This window comes from Sorex araneus, chromosome 11 (assembly GCF_027595985.1).
Source record: "Sorex araneus isolate mSorAra2 chromosome 11, mSorAra2.pri, whole genome shotgun sequence".
Classification (NCBI taxonomy): domain Eukaryota; kingdom Metazoa; phylum Chordata; class Mammalia; order Eulipotyphla; family Soricidae; genus Sorex; species Sorex araneus.
The window spans coordinates 11,806,607-11,828,595 of record NC_073312.1 but is presented as its reverse complement, the minus strand read 5'-3'; the positions used below and the strand labels follow the sequence as shown (position 1 = coordinate 11,828,595).

The 21,989-nt window shown below is 38.2% G+C and overlaps 1 protein-coding gene across 1 annotated transcript in view; it reads left to right on the top strand.

The window, feature by feature from the left end:
* ATRNL1 (attractin like 1) overlaps positions 1-21,989 on the top strand; it is a 749,151-nt gene that overhangs the window by 261,989 nt on the left and 465,173 nt on the right. Inside the window, exons 23-24 of the mRNA XM_055118743.1 lie at positions 923-1,001; positions 4,459-4,616. Coding sequence (XP_054974718.1) covers positions 923-1,001; positions 4,459-4,616 — 237 coding nt within the window. The remainder of the gene's footprint in view (positions 1-922; positions 1,002-4,458; positions 4,617-21,989) is intronic.

Below are 21,989 nucleotides of genomic sequence, written 5' to 3'. Positions count from 1 at the left end.
TCAGCTCCTAGAGTAAAATAATAGCAAATGACATAAGAAGCATGTCTTAGGTATCTATTCCTTGAAATTAAATGAAAAGCATCTATATTCTACTAATGAATGATAAGAAGCAATTTGATGAGAAAAATCTTGAGTTCTTCTCTGTAAAGCTGTTTAAAATATGCGATCACTTTTTCCCCCCTCATGTGGATTTGTTATTACCAGAAAATTTTATTTTGCATCTTCTAATTATTTTCTATTAGTAAAAAAATGTGTGTGTAATAATGCAATCTGACCTGAACAAAATAACATGAATCCTTCTACTGTAGCACGGTAGCACTGTCGTCCCATTATTTATCAATTTGCTCGAGCAGGCACCAGTAATGTCTCCATTCTGAGACTTGTTGTTACTGTTTTTGGTATATAGAATATGCCAAAGGTAGCTTGCCAGGCTCTGCCATGTGGGCAGGATACTCTCGGTAGCTTGCCCGGCTCTCCGAGAGGGACAGAGAAATTGAACCCGGGGCGGCCGTGTGCAAGGCAAACGCCCTACCTGCTGTGATATGGGTCCAACCCGAATCCTACTATAGTGCTCTAAAATTACTTTGGACTAAGCCAAACATGTATCATTCAAATGTTGATATGCAAAGAGAACCAACACGCTTATATTGAATAGCAGAAACCTTGCATATTGAGAAAACTCTATTATGGTAAAGAAGATAACTGAGTATTTGGACTAACCACATGAATTATCACTTGAATCACTTTATTTTTTGCATTTAAATAGTGTAGTTGGCATTTACAGTTACTTAGTTGAATGTTGACTTGGTGATGGTATCTGTGGAATTTGAGAAATATGGAATAGGCATAATTTAAAAATTTGACTAAACCTCTATGTCTGGTATAGTTAGAGTATTTTTAACTTTTATTTTTGTTTTGACAGTCAAACAAAAATTTGGATATTTCAATTAATGCATCCAACAACTTTAATCTCAACATTACATGGTCTGTTGGCTCCACAGGTAAGAGAACTTTGGTGCCTGTGTCTTGCACATCTGTTGTGTTCTAATGTGTATTTTTAAAAGTAATTTAAACAACTGACAATTCAGAAAGTCCTAGTAATAGGGCTTCATTATCATAATAATTTCATTCTTGTTTAATTAAAATAGATTTATGACAAATAATATATAATGCTTAATGATTTTAAGTGGAACTGTTATTAAATGTGATTTTAATTGAAATATATTGCATTTTCAATGAATTGAGTAACACTTCCATTATTTCCTTTGCTACTGAAGTCATAAATATGAATATTAACCTTAATGTTGATATAGAACAATGAAATTCTTAACTGCATACTGGTAGATAACTTTTAAACAGAGTCCTATACTCAATTGCCTGTCAGCTTTTATTGCTTCAATATTTTAGAAAAACTACTGTACTTAGTATGTCTTTGGTAATAAGGTTTGTAAATTGAAATTTTGACATTTGAAAAATATAATTAAGAAGTAGATATGTTTATTTGGGTGTATGAAAAGAGTAGTTTTTTATATTTATGCTTTAGAAAATTCTTTTGCTTTTAATGTTTGTCAAGAATATGTATTGCATAAATATGCTTGAAACTTTTTAAATTTAATTTTTTTAAATAAAGTTGTTTAAGATGATTTGTTACATTCAATATTCCAACACCAAATACCACCACCAACAATCTTCCCACCATTATTTTCAACCACCTCTCAAGTCTGCCCCTATAGCAGGCCCTGAATAATTTATTTTATATTGCTTGTTATAAATAATTTGCTAAAAATGATCAAAAAAATTTTCTTAGAAGAAAGTGTGTGAAGACTTTTGTATCTCACCATGGGGTCCTAAAATCCTTGAATAAGAGATTATTAACATGTTGTTACAGGTTAAGCCTGTGTGTATATATCTTGTTAATTGAGATTGGTTGCCTTTAATTTACATCTCATCCAATGTGGTATGCTACTCCTGGTTTATAAGTGATGTGCAGTTTGAGGTATTCAAAATTAAAAAAGTTTGAATGGGGTGATAGTAGGAGTTAAATTTTTAACTGGAGGGTGACTTTGGGTGTATTGGAAGACTCAGCCTGTTGTGGGATCCGAAAGCATCTCTGCAACTTGTTGATCTCTTTCAAGATTTATATGCGAGTCTCTGGATTGTGGCCAGTTAATGAGCTTGTTTGGTGCCAGAGGTAGTTCATGAGTGTGACTGCTGGATTTCTGGAAGTACAGGGAGATGAGGAAGGTAGCCCATCCCTGACCTCATGAGAGTCTGGAGATTTCAGTCACAGAACCTGTACACATGAGTTTTTCAACAGATTGATTTCTAGCTGAGGCTTGCCATGAGCATGGCGATGACTGTGGAGTGTGGAGATTTTGACTGCCGGGGCCCTGTTGTGTGTGTGTTTGGGGGTGCTGCTGGGCTCAGCCACCCTGCCCATGGGTGCCCTGGATGACTCAGTCTGGCTCAAGTTCTGGAAGGATCTCCTATGCTTGAAACTTTTTCAAGAAAGTATCTATATGCTTAGAAATATGTAGCTAATTTCTAAAATTTAGATTGTTGTGTTTATTTTACTATGTAGAATCTGTGTTATTTTACTGTGCAATGAGAGTTAAGGAGTTAGTAGAATTTTGCATTTCTGAACCTATATTACATGCATAAAAATGAGAAATTCAGGCAAATCTATAGATATTTTTGTCATACATAGTGGTGTGTAAAACATACAGGAAAACCTTGGCATTGTGATTTTTATTAAGAATCATGATAACTTGTATTTATTTTAAATGAACTAATGCACAATAAACTGAACTGCAAGTCTTAAAATTTGTATATCAGAATATGTAAGGGGCTGAGCAATCTTACAGTGAGTAAGATGCTTACCCTGTACACCTAAATTCAATCCCTGGCATGACATGTGGGTCCCTCGAGCACTCGCAACAGGAGTCTGCCCTGCGCACTGCTGGAACTACCCCCAAACAACAACTACAACAAATCGGAATTTATAAAACTTTTAAAATCTCTGTGGAACACTAATTTCAATGTGGAGAATATCTCATAATTTTCAAGTCCCAGAGTCAAATTCCCAAATGCCATTAGATTTGGAGGTAGGTACTAGCTTAGCAAGTGATTAAGTTGCTCAGTGTTTTGAATGTCAGGTTATGCTACTGCAGGTGCCGGGGCCCAGCCCTTGTGGTACTCAGGTGCCTCTGGGGTCACACTCAGTGATGCTGCAGGGCGTGGGATGATGCAGTGTTGGGGCATGGGAGACATGTGCTTTCCCACTTAACCACTTTCCTGGCCCTTATTTCTGCCTTTGCTGTTTATTAAAGTAGAGGACTTGGTTAGGGTGTTGGAAGTGCATTGTTCCATTTGGTTAATTTTAGTAAATATTTATTTGACTTCTCAGTATGTGTTTAATTTTAAAGCTTTTAGCTTGAGTTTTATAGTGTCCTCAGAAGTAGTGAATGTCCCATTTATGGTAAGGCAAATGCATTGATTTTTTTTTTACAGTTTTTAATTGGACTGAGACTAGCAAAAATTTGTTCTGATTTGTTTTGAAAGACTCTGTGGAGTGGTTAAATAGAATGAATTCAGTTTCTGGAGGCAGATATAGACTCCAGTCGAGCTAGGAATTTTTCTGCTCTGTAGCTCTAAACTTTGGACTGGCACATGCTTTAATTTTGGAATTTCAAGTTTCTATTACAATAATAGAGATGGAATACCTTTGGGATGAGATTATTATTAAGAATAAACTAGTGTTTAGCACTTGATCAGTATAATAAAAAAATAATATACTCATATCTATCCCCCCCCACTTCTGGAAACCCTGCCAGTTACACCCACCTTCCATATCTCTTTCTGTGTCAACTCATTGGCCCAGACCAATAGATCCTGAGATCTCTAGACTGCATGGTCGCGAGACACCTCATAATTCCTCAATACTGAAATTCTACCAAGGAAGTACCAAATTAGATGGGAGAGTTTAACATAGAAGCCAAGTAAACTCAACAAACAAAAACAGTAACACAGAAGGCTCCACTAGCAACAACTTAATGAATTTGTATGCAAGTATTTAACAACCTCATGATTAGATATAATGATTTTTATATAAAAACGATTTTTAAAAATGCTTACTGACTTTAATATTTTAACTAAACTTTGCTATTTAACCAGTTTCAGTTCTGCAATTGTATCAACAATAGCTATGGCTTTTGTCTACATTAAAATAAATTAAAACTTTTTTAAAAAGAGTAAAAAATAATAATGTACTATCTTTTCAATTATTATATTCCTGATAAATATAATTATCTTTTTCATTTTAAATTCTAAAGGTGAGATTACATTAGTAATTATCTTGTATGAAAGGGTTACAAAATTAAGTACTGTTAATTCTAAGTTCATAAAGATTTCTGTTTCCTAATATGAATTGTTTAAATTTGTTGTTTCCTTACATTTTAGCTGGTACAATATCCGGAGAGGAGACTCCTATAGTTTCTAAAACTAATATAAAGGACTACAGAGATAGCTTTTCCTATGAAAAATTTAACTTTAGAAGCAATCCTAACATTACGTTCTATGTGTACGTCAGCAACTTTTCCTGGCCTATTAAAATACAGGTAAGTATTATTAGTATTGCATCTAATGGTCATTCTGTATTTTGATTATAAAAAAGTGCATTTTTGTTCAGTGTGATATCTATTTACATTTCAGTGTTTTGAATAATAATAAAGAAATGCCATATATTGCCCCTTGCCAAGAAAGGGCACTATTAAATAGTGCTTACCAGTTCCTTTTAACAACCATCTTCTTCTCACTATTGGCTTATATTTTTTTGTAAAGATTTTGTGTTCCACTCTCATTGTGTTTAGCAATTGGTTGTTAGAGATTTTAGATTTATTGCTAGGAAACACCTGATATCCTCTTTTTCTCTCCAAGTAATCTAGAATTTTGCCCTCAGTTTATATTTTTGTGAAAGAAAGGTCTATTATAATGTTGAAATCTGTGTGTTTATTTACTTAGGTCTGATTTAATACACTGAACCATGAAAAGTTCTTTGAATAGGTCATTATGTTTTAAAATTTATGTTTTAAAATTACAAACCTTGGAATAGGTCATTATGTTTTAAAATTTCTAAAAAGGTGTGAATTGTTCCTTCCTTGATGTTATTGAGAGCTTCTGATCTGTGCTTACAAATGTTCTGTTTTATTTGCTTTTTAAATTTAATTTTTGGTGGGGTTCGGGCCATCCCTGGTGGTGGTGGAGCTCCTTCCAGTGCGGTGTTTGAGGGCCCCGTAGACCATTCTAGGGTAGGACACTATGTGGAGCTGGGTATTGAACCCGAGCCTCCTGCATGCAAAGTAAGTTTACCAGCCCATTGAGTTATCTCCCTGACCCTCCCCTGAGTGACTCTGTCTCTCTGTTTCTCTCTCTCTCTCTCTCTCTCTCTCTCTGTATCTATCTATCTATCTTTCTATCTCTCTAGCTCTCTCTCTCTCTCTCTCTCTCTCTCTCTCTCACACACACACACACATTTTTGGTGTGTGGGGTGGGTTGGGCCACACCCGGCTGTGCTCAGGTGTTACTCCTGGCTCTGCATTCAGGAATTACTCTTGGTAGTGCAAGGATCAAATCTGGGTAAGCCGTGTACAAGGCAAGTGCCCTATCCTCTGTACTATCTCTTCAGCTTCCTGAGTGATTTTTTTTAAAGGTATATGTTTACTGAGAGCTGGAGTGATAGCACAGCGGGTAGGGCATTTGCCTTGCACAAGGTTCGATTCCCAGTATCCCATATGGTCCCCTGAGCACCGCCAGGGGTAATTCCTGAGTGCAGAGCCAAGAGTAACCCCTGTGCATTGCCGGGTGTGACCCAAAAAGAAAAAAAAAAAGGTATATGTTTACTGATAAATTTATTTTGTAAGGTTTAACAGCACATCAATTCATGCAGACTATTTGTGCACTGTTAATATGCTTTATGCAGAAATATTGATCAGATGTCGTTTGGTTTATTCAAATTATGATTGAAGGTAACAGGGGTTCATGTATAACATTTACTCAATGGTAATTAAATAAATGATTTAATTTACAGTATATTTACAATTTTATTACAGTAGGTTCAATTGTTATACATTTAATTATCATATGCCCCTTGTTTTTAGATATCTCATCATATTTTATTTTTGAGTAGATTACATATTTACATAAGAGTGCTAATGAATATTTAATGTTTAGAAATAAACTTTTTGTATTGTCTTGTCCTTGTAAAATATACTAGAAAAATATTCTGGTTGCCAAATTAGAATTAATTTAATAGAGTTGAATTACTCCATTCTTCCAAAATTATAAGATATGGAAAATAACTGTGATGGTGGTCAAGAAGTAAATGAGTTTTTTCACTTGAACTTAAATCATTATATTTGTGCTGAGGAATGTGTTATCATAAGCAAACATGTAGCATTTTGTGTTTTATATGGCATACATATTATTCTTTTTATTAGTTATTTATTATTATATTAGTTTATATAACTGTCATTCCATTGCTCATCGATTTGTTCGAGTGGGCACCAGTAATGTCTCCATTGTGAGACTTGTCGTTACTGTTTGTATATATTCTCTAATAAAATTTTAATTATTAGCTATGAAACAGTAAAATTTTCGAGACTTTTTGTCTGTTTGTTTAATTTTTGGTCACATTTTGGCTGTGGCTTAGGGCTTGCTCCTGGTTCTATGCTCAGGCATCACTCCTGGCAGGGCCTAGAGGATTGGTTGACGGGGGATCAAATCCAGGTCGGCACGTGTAAAGCCATGGCTGACTGTAGCAATGCATCAGCCCCAGGATTAAAGTATTTTCAATTGTTTTTAAGTTTACTTTTTTTCATTTGTGAATTTATACTTGTAAAGAGAATAGAATGTTTTGTTCTCTAGCTCACTCTCAGGAAGGAGCTAAAGTTTAATGATTCTTACGTTTTCAGTTTTTATTGCAGGTTTTACAGGAACTGTAGAAAAATAAGTCCTGGAAAACTATATTCATCGGTTCTAATTTACAAGCTCTGGGGAGGAGGTTGTTGTCTTTTATTAGCTTTCTTTTATTATCTATAGACTACCTCATAGAATTGAAAGTTGTCTTGTAACTTTCCAAGAAGCAGTCATTTCAGCATTTTAAATTTGTTCATTTGTAATGTATAATATTGAATACCGACAAATACAGTATGACGGTTTGGGGAGGCTTCTCCCAAACGGTGCTCAAATGGTCCAGGGGCCCTGCTACTGGCAATTCTTTACCAACCCAGCCAGCGATTCAAGCAGTACAAGAGCTAAGGATGCTCTTGGCATCTGATGTGCTGGGTGTACCAGGCAGTACCAAGATGCTGGGGCCACCAGGGGTGCACCCAGCAGTGTTCAGAGAACCTGGTGATACCACAGATTGAACCAGGGTTAGCTTCATGCAAGGCCAGCACCTAAATCTTTGTACTGTGTCTCCAACCCCCTGAAAGGTGATTAACGTTTTGAAGAGTTCATTTTTTTTAGCAGTTAGTTAATTTTTCATTGTTGTTTTGGGCCACACTGGTGGTACTCAGGGCTTACTCCTGTACTCAGCGATCACTCCTAGTGGTACTCAGAGCTTATTCCTGTACTCAGCGATCACTCCTGGTGGTACTCAGGGCTTACTCCTATACTCAGCGATCACTCCTGGCAGTGCCTGGGGGGCCACATTGGATACTAAGGATCAAACCCGGGTTGGCTGTGTGCAAGGAAGGAGCCCTGCCTGCTATACCATCTCTCCAGCCCCTAAGGTTTTTTTTTTTATTTTTTAAATTTAGTAATCTTTTTCTCTCTAACATGTTAATGTTTCTCTTCTTTTAATTTAGGTAACATTTGGTTTACAAGAGTTTAGTGTTTGTAAGTTTCGAATGTGATATGCCACACTAGACCACAAACGTACCTTGGCCCCTTACCATTAATCCCTGTTCCTTTTGGTAACCTATTTCTTTCTTTTTTGGGGGGTGGAGCACACCGGTGTTACCAGGGCTTATTCCTAGTCTGTGCTCAGGGATCTCTCCTGGTAGGCTCTGGGGGACCATATGAGGTGCCAGGAACGGAACTTGGATTAGCTATGCACATGGAAAGGACCTTATCCATTGTACTATCTGTCTAGCCCTGATAATCTTATTTCTGACCTCAGAGTCCAAATTTTTCATTAAACAATTTTTTTTCTGTCAGTTGTTTCTTTAACATGATATTTAATTGAGATTATCCAGTTTTTTTTTTTTGTTGTTGTTGTTTGCTTTTTGGATCACATCCAGCGATGCACAGGGGTTACTCTTGGCTCATGCACTCAGGAATTACTCCTGATGGTGCTCGGGGGACCATATGGGATGCTGGGAATTGAACCTGGGTCAGCTGCATGCAAGGCAAATACTCTACCGGCTGTGCTGTCGCTCCAGCCCCGATATTATCCAGTTTTCCAGTTTTTGTTTCTTTCTTCTGACATATCTCGCTCAGCATTCCAGCCTCTATCTTGTTCCATTCATTTTGGAGCAAATGTTCATTGCAGAGTGAGATTATGCATATGTCTTCAAATTGGTCATTTTGCGTTCATAAAATGGATACTTAAGACTGGAGCCGAGAGTCGTTTTCTCTTTTATTTTTTGAGAAATCACCACAGTGTTCTCCATGGGGACTAAAACAGTTTGTGTCCCTGACAATTGTCCGTGAGGGATCCTTTTTCTCCACATCCCTGCTAGCTCTTGTTTCTGGCCTTTTTGATAGAGGACAGCCTTACTGGTGTGAGGTGACATCTCACTGCTGTTTTGAGTTGCGTTTCCCTGGTAACCAGTGATGCTTGAGTATTTTTCCATTGATCTGGTACCATGAAACATTCACGAGGCTGTTTTTCATTTACTAAGTTTCGGAGTTCTTCACTTACATTGGATGTTAGCGCTTCTGAGCTGTCTGGTGTGTGAATATTTTCCCCCGTTTAGGAGACTGTCCTCTTCTTTAGTCATGGGCTTTCTCTTGGTGCAAACTCTTCAGCTTGATGCAGTCCCATTTATTCATTTTTGTTTTTGCTCTCCTCCCCAGTGGAGGCTGACTCATGGAAGACACCTCTGAAGCTGCTAGAGAGATGGTTTGGTAAATCTCACTTTCATTTGTTTACCTAGGACCCGGTGATTTGTTTGGAGGCCCCTGAGGTGTTTTTGGATAGTAGGTGCTTGGGCTACATCCTGGTACTCAGCCTTAGGCTTGGAGGATCTGGTTCTCTGGCCACGGTCACATGTGTGCCACTGGGCTCCCAGTGGTAGTTTCTAAGAAGATATGACCAAAATGTCCCTCAGAATTTTGCTCTCAGGATCTGTTTCTGAGGAGAGAGATTTAAATTGACGTTTCCCAATAATTTTGTGCGATGCCACTGACAGAGGCCACTCCTCTTCCCCTCCCCACCTCCCCAACACACATACACACACACACACACATACACATAATTCGTAGTCTTTTGAGTCCCCTGTTGGTACTACAAGTAAAGGAATGTAGAGTTTTGGGCGCTAGAAACTCAAGTGCAATCCATGTCTTTCCCAGGGCAACGCTCAGTACCTCAGAATTCTCTTCTGGACTTTGAAGAATTTTTGGCAGGGCTCTGGATTTCGAGGTCACTCGAGGTCACTCTGTCCACTCTGGACTGTGCCTTTATTCTGAGGAAATCTGGACTCTGCTTCCTTCCTTTTTTTTTTTTTCAAAAAAAAAATTTTATTGAATCACAGTTACTTACAAGCTTTCATGTTTGGGTTATAATGACACAATGATCAAACACCCATCCCTCCACCAGTGCACATTCCCCACCACCGATATCCTGGGTATACCCCCCCTTTCCCACCCTCCCCCTGCCTCCTTGGCAGACAGTATTCCCCATACTCTCTCTCTACTTTTGGATGAAACCTGCTTCCTTTCGGTAGCTTCCCACTGCCCACTCTGATGGTACCTGAAGCAAGAGATGTTTTTTCACTGCTGATACGGTGGAGAATGCTAAGATAGATCTGCCATTCAATCTGGGCCCTGTCCCAGATCTTGTTATTTATTTTAAATATTTTATTGATTGGGATTCTGTGGTTTGCAGTACTGTTGATAATGGGTTCCTCATGCACTTAATTCCAGCACTGCACCCTTCACCAGTTTACCAAAATCTCTTTCAAAGAAAGCTCAGGTTACTGTGTGAATGTGAGAGGTGGATGCTTTCTCTGCTGTATTTTGGCCACGTGTTTTATCACTGGGGTGGCTTTTTAATTTTAATATGACTTCACATTAATAAAAATATATATCCCACTATTCATTTTTATTTTTTTATTTTTAATTTTTTAAACAAATTTTATTGTATCACCGTGAGATACAGTTACAAAGCTTTCATGATTGAGTTTCAGACATACAATGATCGAGCACCCATCCCTCCACCAGTGCACATTTTCTACCACCGTTTTTACTAGTGTCCCTCCTGCCACCCCTATTCCATCCCACCCTCTACATCTGTAGCAGGTACCTTCCTTCTTACTCTCTCTGTCTAATTTGGGGCTTTATGATTTGTAATACAGATACTAAGAGGCCATCATATTTGGTCCTTAGTCTACTTTCAGCACGTATCTCCCATCCCAAGTGATCCCTCCAATCATCATTTACTTAGTGGTCCCTTTTCCATCCCAACTACGTTTTCCCCCAGCAGGTGGGCCGGCTTTCAAAACATTGCGTGATCCTCCTGATCCTTATCTCTACTGTCCTTAGGTGATAGTCTCATATTATGGTACTTTATATTTCACAAATGAGCACAGTCATTCTGTGTCTGTCCCTCTCTTTCTGACTCATTTCATTTAGCATGATACTCTCCATGTCCATCCACTTATATGAAAATTGCATGATTTCATCTCTTCTAACAGCTGCATAGTATTCCACTGTGTAGATGCACCAAAGTTTCTTTAACCAGTCATCTGTTCTTGGACACTAGGGTTGTTTCCAGATTCTGGTTACTGTGAAACAGTGCTGCAATAAACATACAAGAGAAGATGTCATTTCTATTGTATTTTTGCATTTCCGGGATATATCTGGAGAGTGGTATTGCTGGGTCATATATCCCAGTATTCTTCATGAGTATAATGGGGGAAGATGTGAAACATGCTTTATTTCTTGACAAATATCTACACATAGGAACTGTATCATTTCATTATTTTGATATATATGTATTATAATGTCTTGATATTATATATACTTATCACTTGTATCACTTGTCATCCCGTTGCACATCAATTTGCTTGAGCGGGCACCAGTAATGTCTCCATTCGCCCCTGTCGTGTGCTAGTGTACCCCAATGTCATCTGCTCACTCCAGGAACACGAAGAGCCTCAAAGCATTCATTCAGGGTCTTGATGAAGAAGTCTGACCATTTCATAGGTGGGTGGCCACGCGTTCTTTTGATGTCCCGTGAATCCAGTCAGTAACAGCTCTAGTTCAGTGGTTGTCTCCAAATTGCATTCCCTGTCTGGCCCATCTGATTTTCGATGCCTTGGCAAACGAGACAGTGTCCCTGATCCTTGATCGTTGATGGAGGTCAGAATTCTAGATTCCTTCTCTCACTTGAGTGAAGCATGATATTCCAAGCATAGCTCTTTCGATTCCTCTTTGGGATACCCGAATAGTGTTCTCATCCTGTTTTTGTAAAGCCCAGGTCTCTGAGGCATATGTTAGTGTAGGAAAAATGGTAGTCAAAAAGATGTGCCCAGAGCCGGAGGTTCTTCATCCTTTTAACCACTTCTTCGACTCTCTTGAAGGTGTTCCATGCTGCTCTCTTCCTCCTGTGCAGCCTAGGTGCCAGGTCGTTGGTCATGTTAAGTTCTCGACCCAGGTACACATAACTGCTGCATTCGGAGATGTTCGTTCCATTGAGAGCAAATGGGACATCAGGAATGAGTCCGTTTCTCATGAACATTGTCTTCGTGAGATTCAGCTGCAGTCCAACCTTTCTACACTCACAGTCGAAGTCAGCCAGCATTCATGCTGCTTGGCTAATGTTTGGTGTTATGAGAACGATGTCATCAGCGAAGTGGAGGTGGTGTAGTTGCCGACCGTCTATCTTCACTACCATTCCTTCCCATTCTAGTCGTCACATGACATTCTCGAGGGTGGCACTGAAGAGTTTCGGTGAAATGGTATCACCTTGCCGAACCCCTCACTTTACGGCGATGATCACTTCCTTGTAGAATGGTGAGATTCTGGTGGTGAATCCATAATACAGCTCACAGAGGATCCTGATGTACTGAGTTTGAATGCCCTGTTTGGCTAGGGCTTCGATGACTGCTTCAGTCTCAACAGAATCAAAGGCCTTCTTTAAATCAGTGAATGTTAGGCATCTTGAACTCTCACAGAACCTCAATGAGCTTGGTCACTGTGTGGATAGATCGTGCTGAATCCTTTTCAGAACCCGGCTTGCTCGAATGGTTGTCCTTCATCTAGTGTTCTGCCAATCCTATTCAGGATGACTTGAGTGAATAACTTGTAGACAATGGACAATAGGCAAATCAGGTAATAGTTGCCAATGCCGTGGATGTCTCCCTTCTTGTGCAACAGAACAGTCCTGTTGATTTTCTATTGGGATGGAACCTTGTATTCAGACAGGTAACATGTGAAGAGCCAAGCCAGTGTATTGATGAGTACTGGTGGTAGATTCTTCAGGTGTTTGGGTCAGATCCTGTCTGGACCGGGTGCAGTACACTTCTTTACCGATGAAATGGCATGTTGGATTTCAGAAGGGAGATTGCTGGGAATGACATATCCATCCTTTGGAATTTGGTATGTGGGCAGGTTGATGTGGCTATCGAAGAGATCCAATTAGAAGTTATGGATAACCTTTTCCATTGCCCTTCTGGAAGATGTGATAGATCCATCAGTATGTTGGAGGGCAGTCATCTTGGTCTTATAGTTGGCAAAGGACAGATGGTTGTGGCAAATATTTTTCCCAGATTCTGCTGATAAAGTCTTCATTTATCACTTCTCTGCACAGCTTTGCGTGCTTGGACGTTAGTTTGTGATTGCTGAGGCAAATGAGTTCGAGAGTTTCCGAAGACAGGCATCTTTTTGTGGCTATCTCTCTCGGTGTTCCTTGCACAATTATGGAGGTGCTGAACCAGTTGATCATATTCCTCGTTGATGTTGTCAATGACGGCATCTTCCCATATTGCTGAAATACTGCCAAAGAGCTCCCAGTTGGTGGTTGCTTTGGGAGTTCTCTTCTTAAACTTTGCAGCCCTTTCTCCCTGCTCCATGAAGTAGAATTTCCCATGAAGGAGACAGTGGTCTGATCCTGTTTGAAATTTTGGGATAACAGCGACATTGGTCATGCAAAACCGTTGATTAAATATGATGTGGTCAATTTCATTGTGGAACTGTCCACTGGAGACTCCCATGTCCAACATTTAGATTCGACCTTCTGGAACTGCGAGTTACCATGGATGGTCTTGGTCAACATGATGAACTCAGACAGTCTCTCACCCTATTTGTTCCATTCTAGGCCGTGGGTCTCTATGTGGAGATCTTTGAGTGACCTTCCCGGTCCTATCTTGGTGTTAAAATTACCGACAATGACCTTGTAAAGCTGTGGTCTCCTTTATAGAACTTCTCCAGCTCCATGTAGAACTTCTCAATTTCCTTTACTTACATGTACTCTGTATAGGTCCCACCTCCATCTATATACATATTTTCCCCATTCTATGGCCCCCATCATGCCCTTCCTCACCAGAGCCCTCTTTAGGGCTGTCATGGTCACTGTAATCATACATATTCCTTATTTCTGGCTTTGAACTATACATGACAGGTATTCTGAAGCACACATTTCCACCTTTGTATTTGTTTCTCTCATATGTGAGAAACATCCATGTTGATATGTAATAGAATTTTGATGCATTTAAACGATGTCCATGTTAAGGATTTGTGCACATTTATTCTGTCCATCAGCTGTTGAACATTGGGTTTGTGATTTCAGTATTCAGATGTTTTGAATAAAGCTGCTCTGACATTTTATAAGTTTTTGGTAGATAAATACATTAGTTCTTCTTTATTGACTTCAAAGCACCACTTCTAACTGGGAATTAGACAGAGTAGGTATCTATTAACTTTATCAATACCTACCTAGTACGTAGCCATTATAGTTGTTCCAGACACCTGAAAAAGGTCCAGTTGCCATAGATACCATCAGCAACACTTGATGTTGTGTTTTTTTTTCATCTTACACATCATGGCAAATAAGTAAGCATGTGGCTTTTAGCTGAATATTACACATACAAGGCAAGTGTTCTGTGGATCATTTAAAATTTGATTCTTATTCGAGTTTTTTTTTTTGCTCATATTTTAAGTTGTCTTTTTTGTATTAAATTACCAAATTCTCACATATTTTGAATATCTCCCTTCCTTTGTTAGATATTTGTGTTGTGAGTACCTTCTGCCAGTCTGTAGTATGTCCTGACTAATGTGTGCTATATATTTTTTGTTTGCTTTTTGGGTCACACCTGGCAATGCATAGGGATTACTCCTGGCTCTGCACTCAGGAATCACCCCTGACGGTGCTCAGAGGACCATATGGGGTGCTGGGAGTCAAACCTGGGTTGGCTGTATGCAAGGCAAACGCCCTACCCGATGTACTATTGCTCCAACCCCAGTATATTATACATTTTAAAAAAGTTTTTATGACCGATATGCTTACTAGTCACTCATTTCTTTGATGGCTTGGAGAGGTTTAACTGGAACACACTGATTGGCTACTTAGTATTGCCCTTTTCTGTGAATTGATAGCTCTCATTCTTTGCCTAATTATTTTTATAGAGGCAATTTTTTCTATTTTAATGACTTTGGCCCCAGTTTGCAACAAATGCTGTATTCTTACATGTTCATCTGTCTGGTTTTGTGTGTGTGAGGCAGGGGGAGGGCTTCCAAGCAGTGCTCAGGAGCTTAGGAATGGCACTCAGTTCTTTCCAAGGGTACTGCTTGGGCCTGGTGCTCCTGGGGATACTGAGGTTACTCCTTGCCTTTGAGGGCCTCCAGTGCTACAGTGATGCTCTCGTCATCTCCTCGACTGTACCTGACAATGTCTGGGTGACCATGTGGTGCTGGGAATTGAACTTAAGTCAGGCAAATGCCAGGTGTATGTCCTACCTGCTATAATAGCTTCTAGTTTGCATTTACCTTTCTCAAGAGTTGCTGATGTCAAATGGTGTGTAAGTGCTAATTATTAAGCATACTGATTTTGTTTCATTTTTAAAAAATAACATACAACTGCAAAGCCCTACTCCTTGTTTAGTTAGATACTATGGCATAATTTCCTATTGCTTTATGGGAGTTACACTTTATATGGGTTCTGTCATTCCCAACTGCAAGCACAGCTCCTAAAGATTTTTTGTCTTATTAAAATACTTGATATTTTATTTTTTGTTTTGGGGGGCTACACTCAACTGTGCCCAGGGCTTACTCCTGGCGCTGCAGTCAGGAATCTCTCCTGGTAGAGCAGAGACTGTCAGTGTGGTGCCTGGAATTAATCCAGGTTTCAGTGATGGCAGCTTAGTTTTCATGTTTTCAGAGTTGTCGAGTCTGTGTTTTGGATATATGGAACCACCACTCTCCCCTATCACCAGAGTAACAGAAGCACCGAAGCCTGTTCACCCATTTATTCCCATTCTCTTCTTCCCTCTTTGAGTTCTTTCTTTCTCTTTCCTTCTCCTATCTAAACACTGGGGTCAAGGGTGACCCAGGAATCCTTCTCTTACTGCAATACATGGCCTCATCCATTATTCTATATACCACAGATAAGTGAGATCATCCTGTGTATTTCTTCTGGCTTACTTCACTCAACATAGTATCTTCCAGTTCCAACCATGTTGAAGCAAATTGCATGCTTGTATCATTCCTTGCAGCCACATAGTATTTCAGTGTATATACACCACATCTTTGTTACTCATTTTTAATTTTTTTAAGAATGTACCTAGTTAAAAATAATTGAAGTAATACTGGTTTACATGAGTACACATATCTGTGTTCTAGTGATATACCTAACCGTGCTCGGTACTAAAACACCAATGTGCTTCCAGCTCAGTTCATTGGATATTTTCTGCACATTTCTCTCCCCCCCTCTCTTGGAAACCTCGTTTCTATAGTCAAGTACAAGGATTTGTTTTAACTGGACATTGTCTATTTCATTGTTTTCATTCTTGATATACAACATGTGTGGAGTTATCCATAATTGTCTTTCTTCTTAATTATTTGTTTTTCATGATCCCTCCAGTTCCATGTTGTAGCAAAAGGCAAAATATTCGATCTTTTGCAATAGTGGAATAGTATCTCATAGTGTGTATATAATACATCTTTATCCAGCATCATTGAGCACCTGAGTTGTTTCCAGATCTTGGCTATTGTAAATAGTGATGCAGTGAATATAGGTGTAGGTGTTTGTGTGTGAATATATATGCATATATATACATATGTATACATATACATACATATACATGCATCTTTTTGAATGAATGCTTTTGTGTTCTTTATTGGATATATAATAGATACTTGGGGTGTGGAAAGTGCTAGATCACATTTAGTACTATTTTTAATTTTTTGAGCAATTTCCATACTTTTTTCCAAAATAGGAATTAATTTACTTTCCTTCCAACAGCAATGAGCATTATTTCTTTTTAGTAAAATGTAAACTTGGGATGCCCATTCAAGTCAGCATACCTGCAGGATCATTTCAACATGTCCTCATCCTCTCAGATTTATTTTCCAGTATAGATATATGGGCATGCCAAAATCATCTTCTCAAGTGCTGTGGTGACTTGTTGAAGCTGTCCATGGGAAGTGATTTGGCACAATTCTTGGTCATCTTCTTTTCTCTTCTAACACTCACCGAACGGTCATTTTCATGTGGCTGTTTTTGCTGAGAGGGATCCAACTCATGACAGTACTTGACCTGGAGGTGCTGGACTCAGTAGTCCAGTGACAAGGTATTATGGCTCGTGGGGGACATTAGGGATGCACACAGCAGTGTTTGGGGAACTGTGTTGTGGCAGGGGTTGAATTTGGAGCCTTGTGCATGTAACACATGACTGCCCACCTTTATGCTGTCTCCAGTCCTTCTTATACATTCATTTTAAGCCATCTTGTACATCCATAATAAAGCAGGTAACCTTTCTTATTGTTCTAATCTTTCTTTCCACTATAATCTTCCTTTCTTTTCTTTCTCAGAAAAATTGTGCTACAGGGTCAGAGTGATAATACAGCAAGTAAGGCATTTGCCTTGCATGCAGCTGACTCAGGTTCAATCCCCTACCTACCATATGGTTCCCTGAGCCTGCCAGGAGTGATCCCTGAGCACACAGTCAGGAGTCAACCCTGAGCACCACCAGGTATGGCCCCCAAACCAAACCAAAACAAACAATCTTATCTTTGATAACCAACATTGACCTCTGCTATGGCTCTGTGGATTACCTACTCAGAAGCTTAGAGCCAAATAGGTATTTTGAACTTTGGAAATAAATTTGATGAGCAGTATTTTTAGGGGATGCCATATTGATAAATAAAAACTTCATTATTACAGGACTTTGTGTGTGGTGGTGGTGCTGAGTAAATTAGTCTAATTTTAAACAAAATTTTTTCGCTGTTTATGGCAGAGTATTTCATGTTTAGATAACCAACCATTTTAGAAATAAAGGAGTCTTAACAATTGTGATTGTGACTCGGAGACACATAGCAGTTTTATATGGCAAATATGCTAATGATCTAGTAATTAAACAGGAAAATGATATTTCCTTTTGGATTGCTGTGAATTATTGCACATAGTTGATTCGCATTAGTCTCTAAAGTGAAATTTTATTTTGGTAACACTTTTTCCTTTGACTTTTGGTGCTATTAATACAATGGAATATTGGCAATTAGCAAGAGAAAAATATTGATAGTATAATTGCCGAGCTTACAGCTTGACAATCTGAAAGAGTGCATGAGCTGAAGTGTTTTGTATTCTTCAATAGTGCCGCTCATCAACACTTATACATCACTGCTTAAATTAAATTAAATTAGATTGAATCTAAATTACCTGTTTCTGAGTAAATGGGATTTGGTAATTCAGTATTAAGTGAATCTGCAAACTGATGTCATAATTTAGATTTGATTTTGTTTTATGAAAATTGTGCTAGGAATCATTCTTCAATTTGCAATTCTAATTTCCATTGTAAAGTAGGTGATACCCCTAACGAACAACGGTTAAATTGTTACACAGAAAAAGTAGATAGCAAACTGGATCCTAATTCTGAAGTCTGTAAATTTTTTCCTTAAGTAACATTGTAACACTGTCGTCCTGTTGTTCACTGATTTGCTCAAGTGGGCACAAGTAACGTCTCCATTGTGAGACTTGTTGTTACTGTTTTTGGCATATCGAATATGCCACGGAGCTTTATGCCACGGAGCTTGCTGGGCTCTGCCTGCACAGGCACGATACTCTCGGTAGCTTGCTGTGGTCTCCAAGAGGGACGGAAGAATCGAACCCGAGTTGGCCGAGTGGAAGGCAAACGCCCTACCCACTGTGCTATCGCTCCAGCATCAGGTTTTGAACATAGAAGACAAATCATTTGAGCATAAAATAAGATGTCAATGTGCTAAATTACTGGTGAAACCATATTAAAACAAAGAGAAAATTTCTTTCTGTGTATTGAGTAAAAGTGATAATACAGATATGCTACTAGAGATGACCTCACATACATTTTTTCAAATTTACTCAAAGATCTCATGATTATTAATTGCTTCTGTCTTCTATATTCTTAAGTAGTTTATCATATTTTTATTTTCAAATATTTTTGTCTTAATTTCAATTCTTATAACTAAACTTAGGTTGACTTTCATTTAAAGAGTGGTAATGGAAATTATTACTAATTAATTTATCAGTTCCTTCATAACACTTGTTATATATTGGAACTTCCATTGAGACTACGAGCAAAAATTTCAGAAGATGCCTTGTAGAAAAGAAGAAAATGATGATGCATTCACATTGTTGAAAGAAAACAAATAGTGTGAACAGTGAATATAACTGTCAGAATGCACTTTCTGAAAATTATCAAAACTGTCTTTGGTCATACTACCCTGAACATGCTTTATCTTGTCTGAAAATTGTCAGAACATTCTCAAATAAAAGTTAAAGGAGTTTGTTATTGTTAAATTGATCCTGAAAAAATAAAGCTAAATAAGTTCCTTAGGATGAACTGAAAGAACACCAATTAGTAACATTTGAAAATACAAAATCTTCTTTTAAAAGGTAACTATTTGATCAAATTCATGATACTCTAATATTGTAACAAATATGTAAACCAATGATAACTGTCCCACATGCAGATTTAATAGAAATAATTACCACTAATTGTTTATTAATGGAGACATAACATAAAATACATATAGTTCATCTATGGCGAAATAAAGATATATAGATTTTATTTGCACTTGAGTTTTATAACTATAACATTTAATATAATCTAAAGTTATGTCAAAGAGAAATCCACACTGCATATGCCAAAGAGGTGAAAGAATCATTGATGAATAAAATATCTCAAAGAAATTAAAGAAAATAAATAAAGAAATAAAGAAAGTTTAATGGTCTTCAAAACACAGAAAGTAACAAAATTGATATATCATGTTACTGCATGCCAGTTAATGAATTGAGTTCTCCAAAATGTAGAGTAGACAAATTGCTCTAAAATACTACAAAATCCCCAAGCACATCACACTGTAAATGGTCTACTAAACATAAAAGAATCATTTTCCTTTAAGAACACACATGGAGTTGGTAAATAAGACTTGTAGAGTTAGATGTTGGTTTTTTTTTTTAAAAAAAACAAATTCAGCTATTTTTTGAAACTTATTTCAACTTTAAGAACACAGAGTTTTGGACCCTGTGATAGATACCCAGAAAAGGCATTGCTAGGTCATATGGAAACTAAGTTCCAAGTGTTTTGAGAAGCATCCATACTGTTTTACAATATAGTTGCCCCAGTGGACCCAAGTTGAGAGTTCCTGTTTCTCCTTATCCATGCCAACACTATTATGTCTATTTTTTGTTTTGTTTTGTTTTTTTGATATGTGCCAGTCTCACTGGTGTGAGATGGTATCTTGGGTATTAACCCTTTGTCAGAAGAGTGTTGGGCAAATATTTTCCCTAGATTCTGCTTCTTAGTATCTAACCCAAGGGCCCAGAAACTCTTTTCAGAAAAGCAGACAAGATGTGTGTTTTCTTGTGTTTATTGCTGCCTTGTTCACACTAGCTAGAATCTGAAAACAGCCCAGTTATCCAAGAGCAGATGCCTAGATAAAGAAAGTATGATATCTATACAATGGTACACTCCTCAGATATAAGAAAAGGCAAAATCATAAATTTTTTGGTTTGCTTTGTTTCACTACTCGGATAGATCTAGAGAGTATCCGGCTGAGGAGCATAGGGACAGATACAGAGTGATCTCTCTCATTCGTGGGGTATAAATGTTTTACAGAAATAACAAACCCACAAATGCAAACGACTGTGAGAATTGGTCTATAGAACTGAGCTCACCATGGCAGGGGACAGTTTGGAGGGATCGAAAAGACAAGGGCCAGGTGTGGGGTGAAATTGTGACAATGGTGTTTGAGGGCAGTGGACGCACTGGTGGAGGGTGTGTTATTGGAACATGGTAAACATGAAACCCTACCATTCTTCTAGTTGCTAGTTATTCATAATGGAGATTATTTAATAGTAAAATATAATATTAAACATTCACTGTCATCCCATTTTTCGTCGATTTACTTGAGCGGGCACCAGTAACATCTCTATTACACTCAGCCCTGAGATTTTAGCAGCCTCTCCTTACTCGTCTTTCCCAACAATTGGAGGCTCTTTCAGGTTCAGGGGAATGAGACCTATCGTTACTGTTTTTGGCATATCGAATACGCCACGGGTAGCTTGCCAGGCTCAAAACATAATAGTTTTCTTAAAATACTCACCTATACAAAGATTCTCAATCTAATTCAAAACACACAACAGAACAGAAAATATCATTTTTTACTACCAGATTAGCAAAGAGCACTTGGTTACACGATGCTGCTAAGACTTTGAGCAAAGACTTATTCATTAAGAGTAGAAGCATAAACTAGGATAGACTCTGAGGTCAGACTGTAGCTAATCCACTGTCACTGTCACTGTCATTCGGTTGCTCGTCGATTTGCTCGAGCAGGCACCAGTAACATCTCCACTGTGAGACTTGTTACTGTTTTTGGCATACAGAAGCCACGGGTAGCTTGCCAGGCTCAGCCGTGTGGGCTAGATACTCTCAGTAGCTTACCAGGCTCTCTGAGGGGGCAGAGGAATTGAACCTGCATCGACCTTGTGCAAGGCAAATGCCCTACCCTCTGTGCTATCGCTCCAGCCCAGCTAATCCACTACAAATCTACAAATTCTTTGGCCCTGTATTCCAATACTTATAATTTATCAAACAGACATCTTTGCATGCATAAGAAACAAAGTACGTACCAAGATAGTTCACAGTTTGTAACAGCCACAGATTGAATATTTTAAATATTCACCGAGTATATCAATTAATTATGATACACCCATAAAATATAACATGAAAAGAGCTTTGTGTTGATAAGAGATCTAAAATACATGTGAAAAAAGAGACAGAAAAGTGACTAGTACCCAATCTCTTCTGTTTAATACTATATGTGGAAAAATATAACATATATTCTTAGTAACTTCTGTATGTATTCATATTTTCTCCCATTTTGGAGTGATAGAAAACAAGTAATACTGGTTGACTCTAGGGAGAGAGAGGGAGGGTGGGGGGTGGAGAATGAATGTGTGGGTCTTTGTAAGAGAAAGAGCTTTTTTAAAAGTTTGAACAGTGTAAGTGTACTGTTGGTTAAACTTTTATTTATTTATTTATTTTTTGCTTTTTGGGTCACAAAGTAACCCT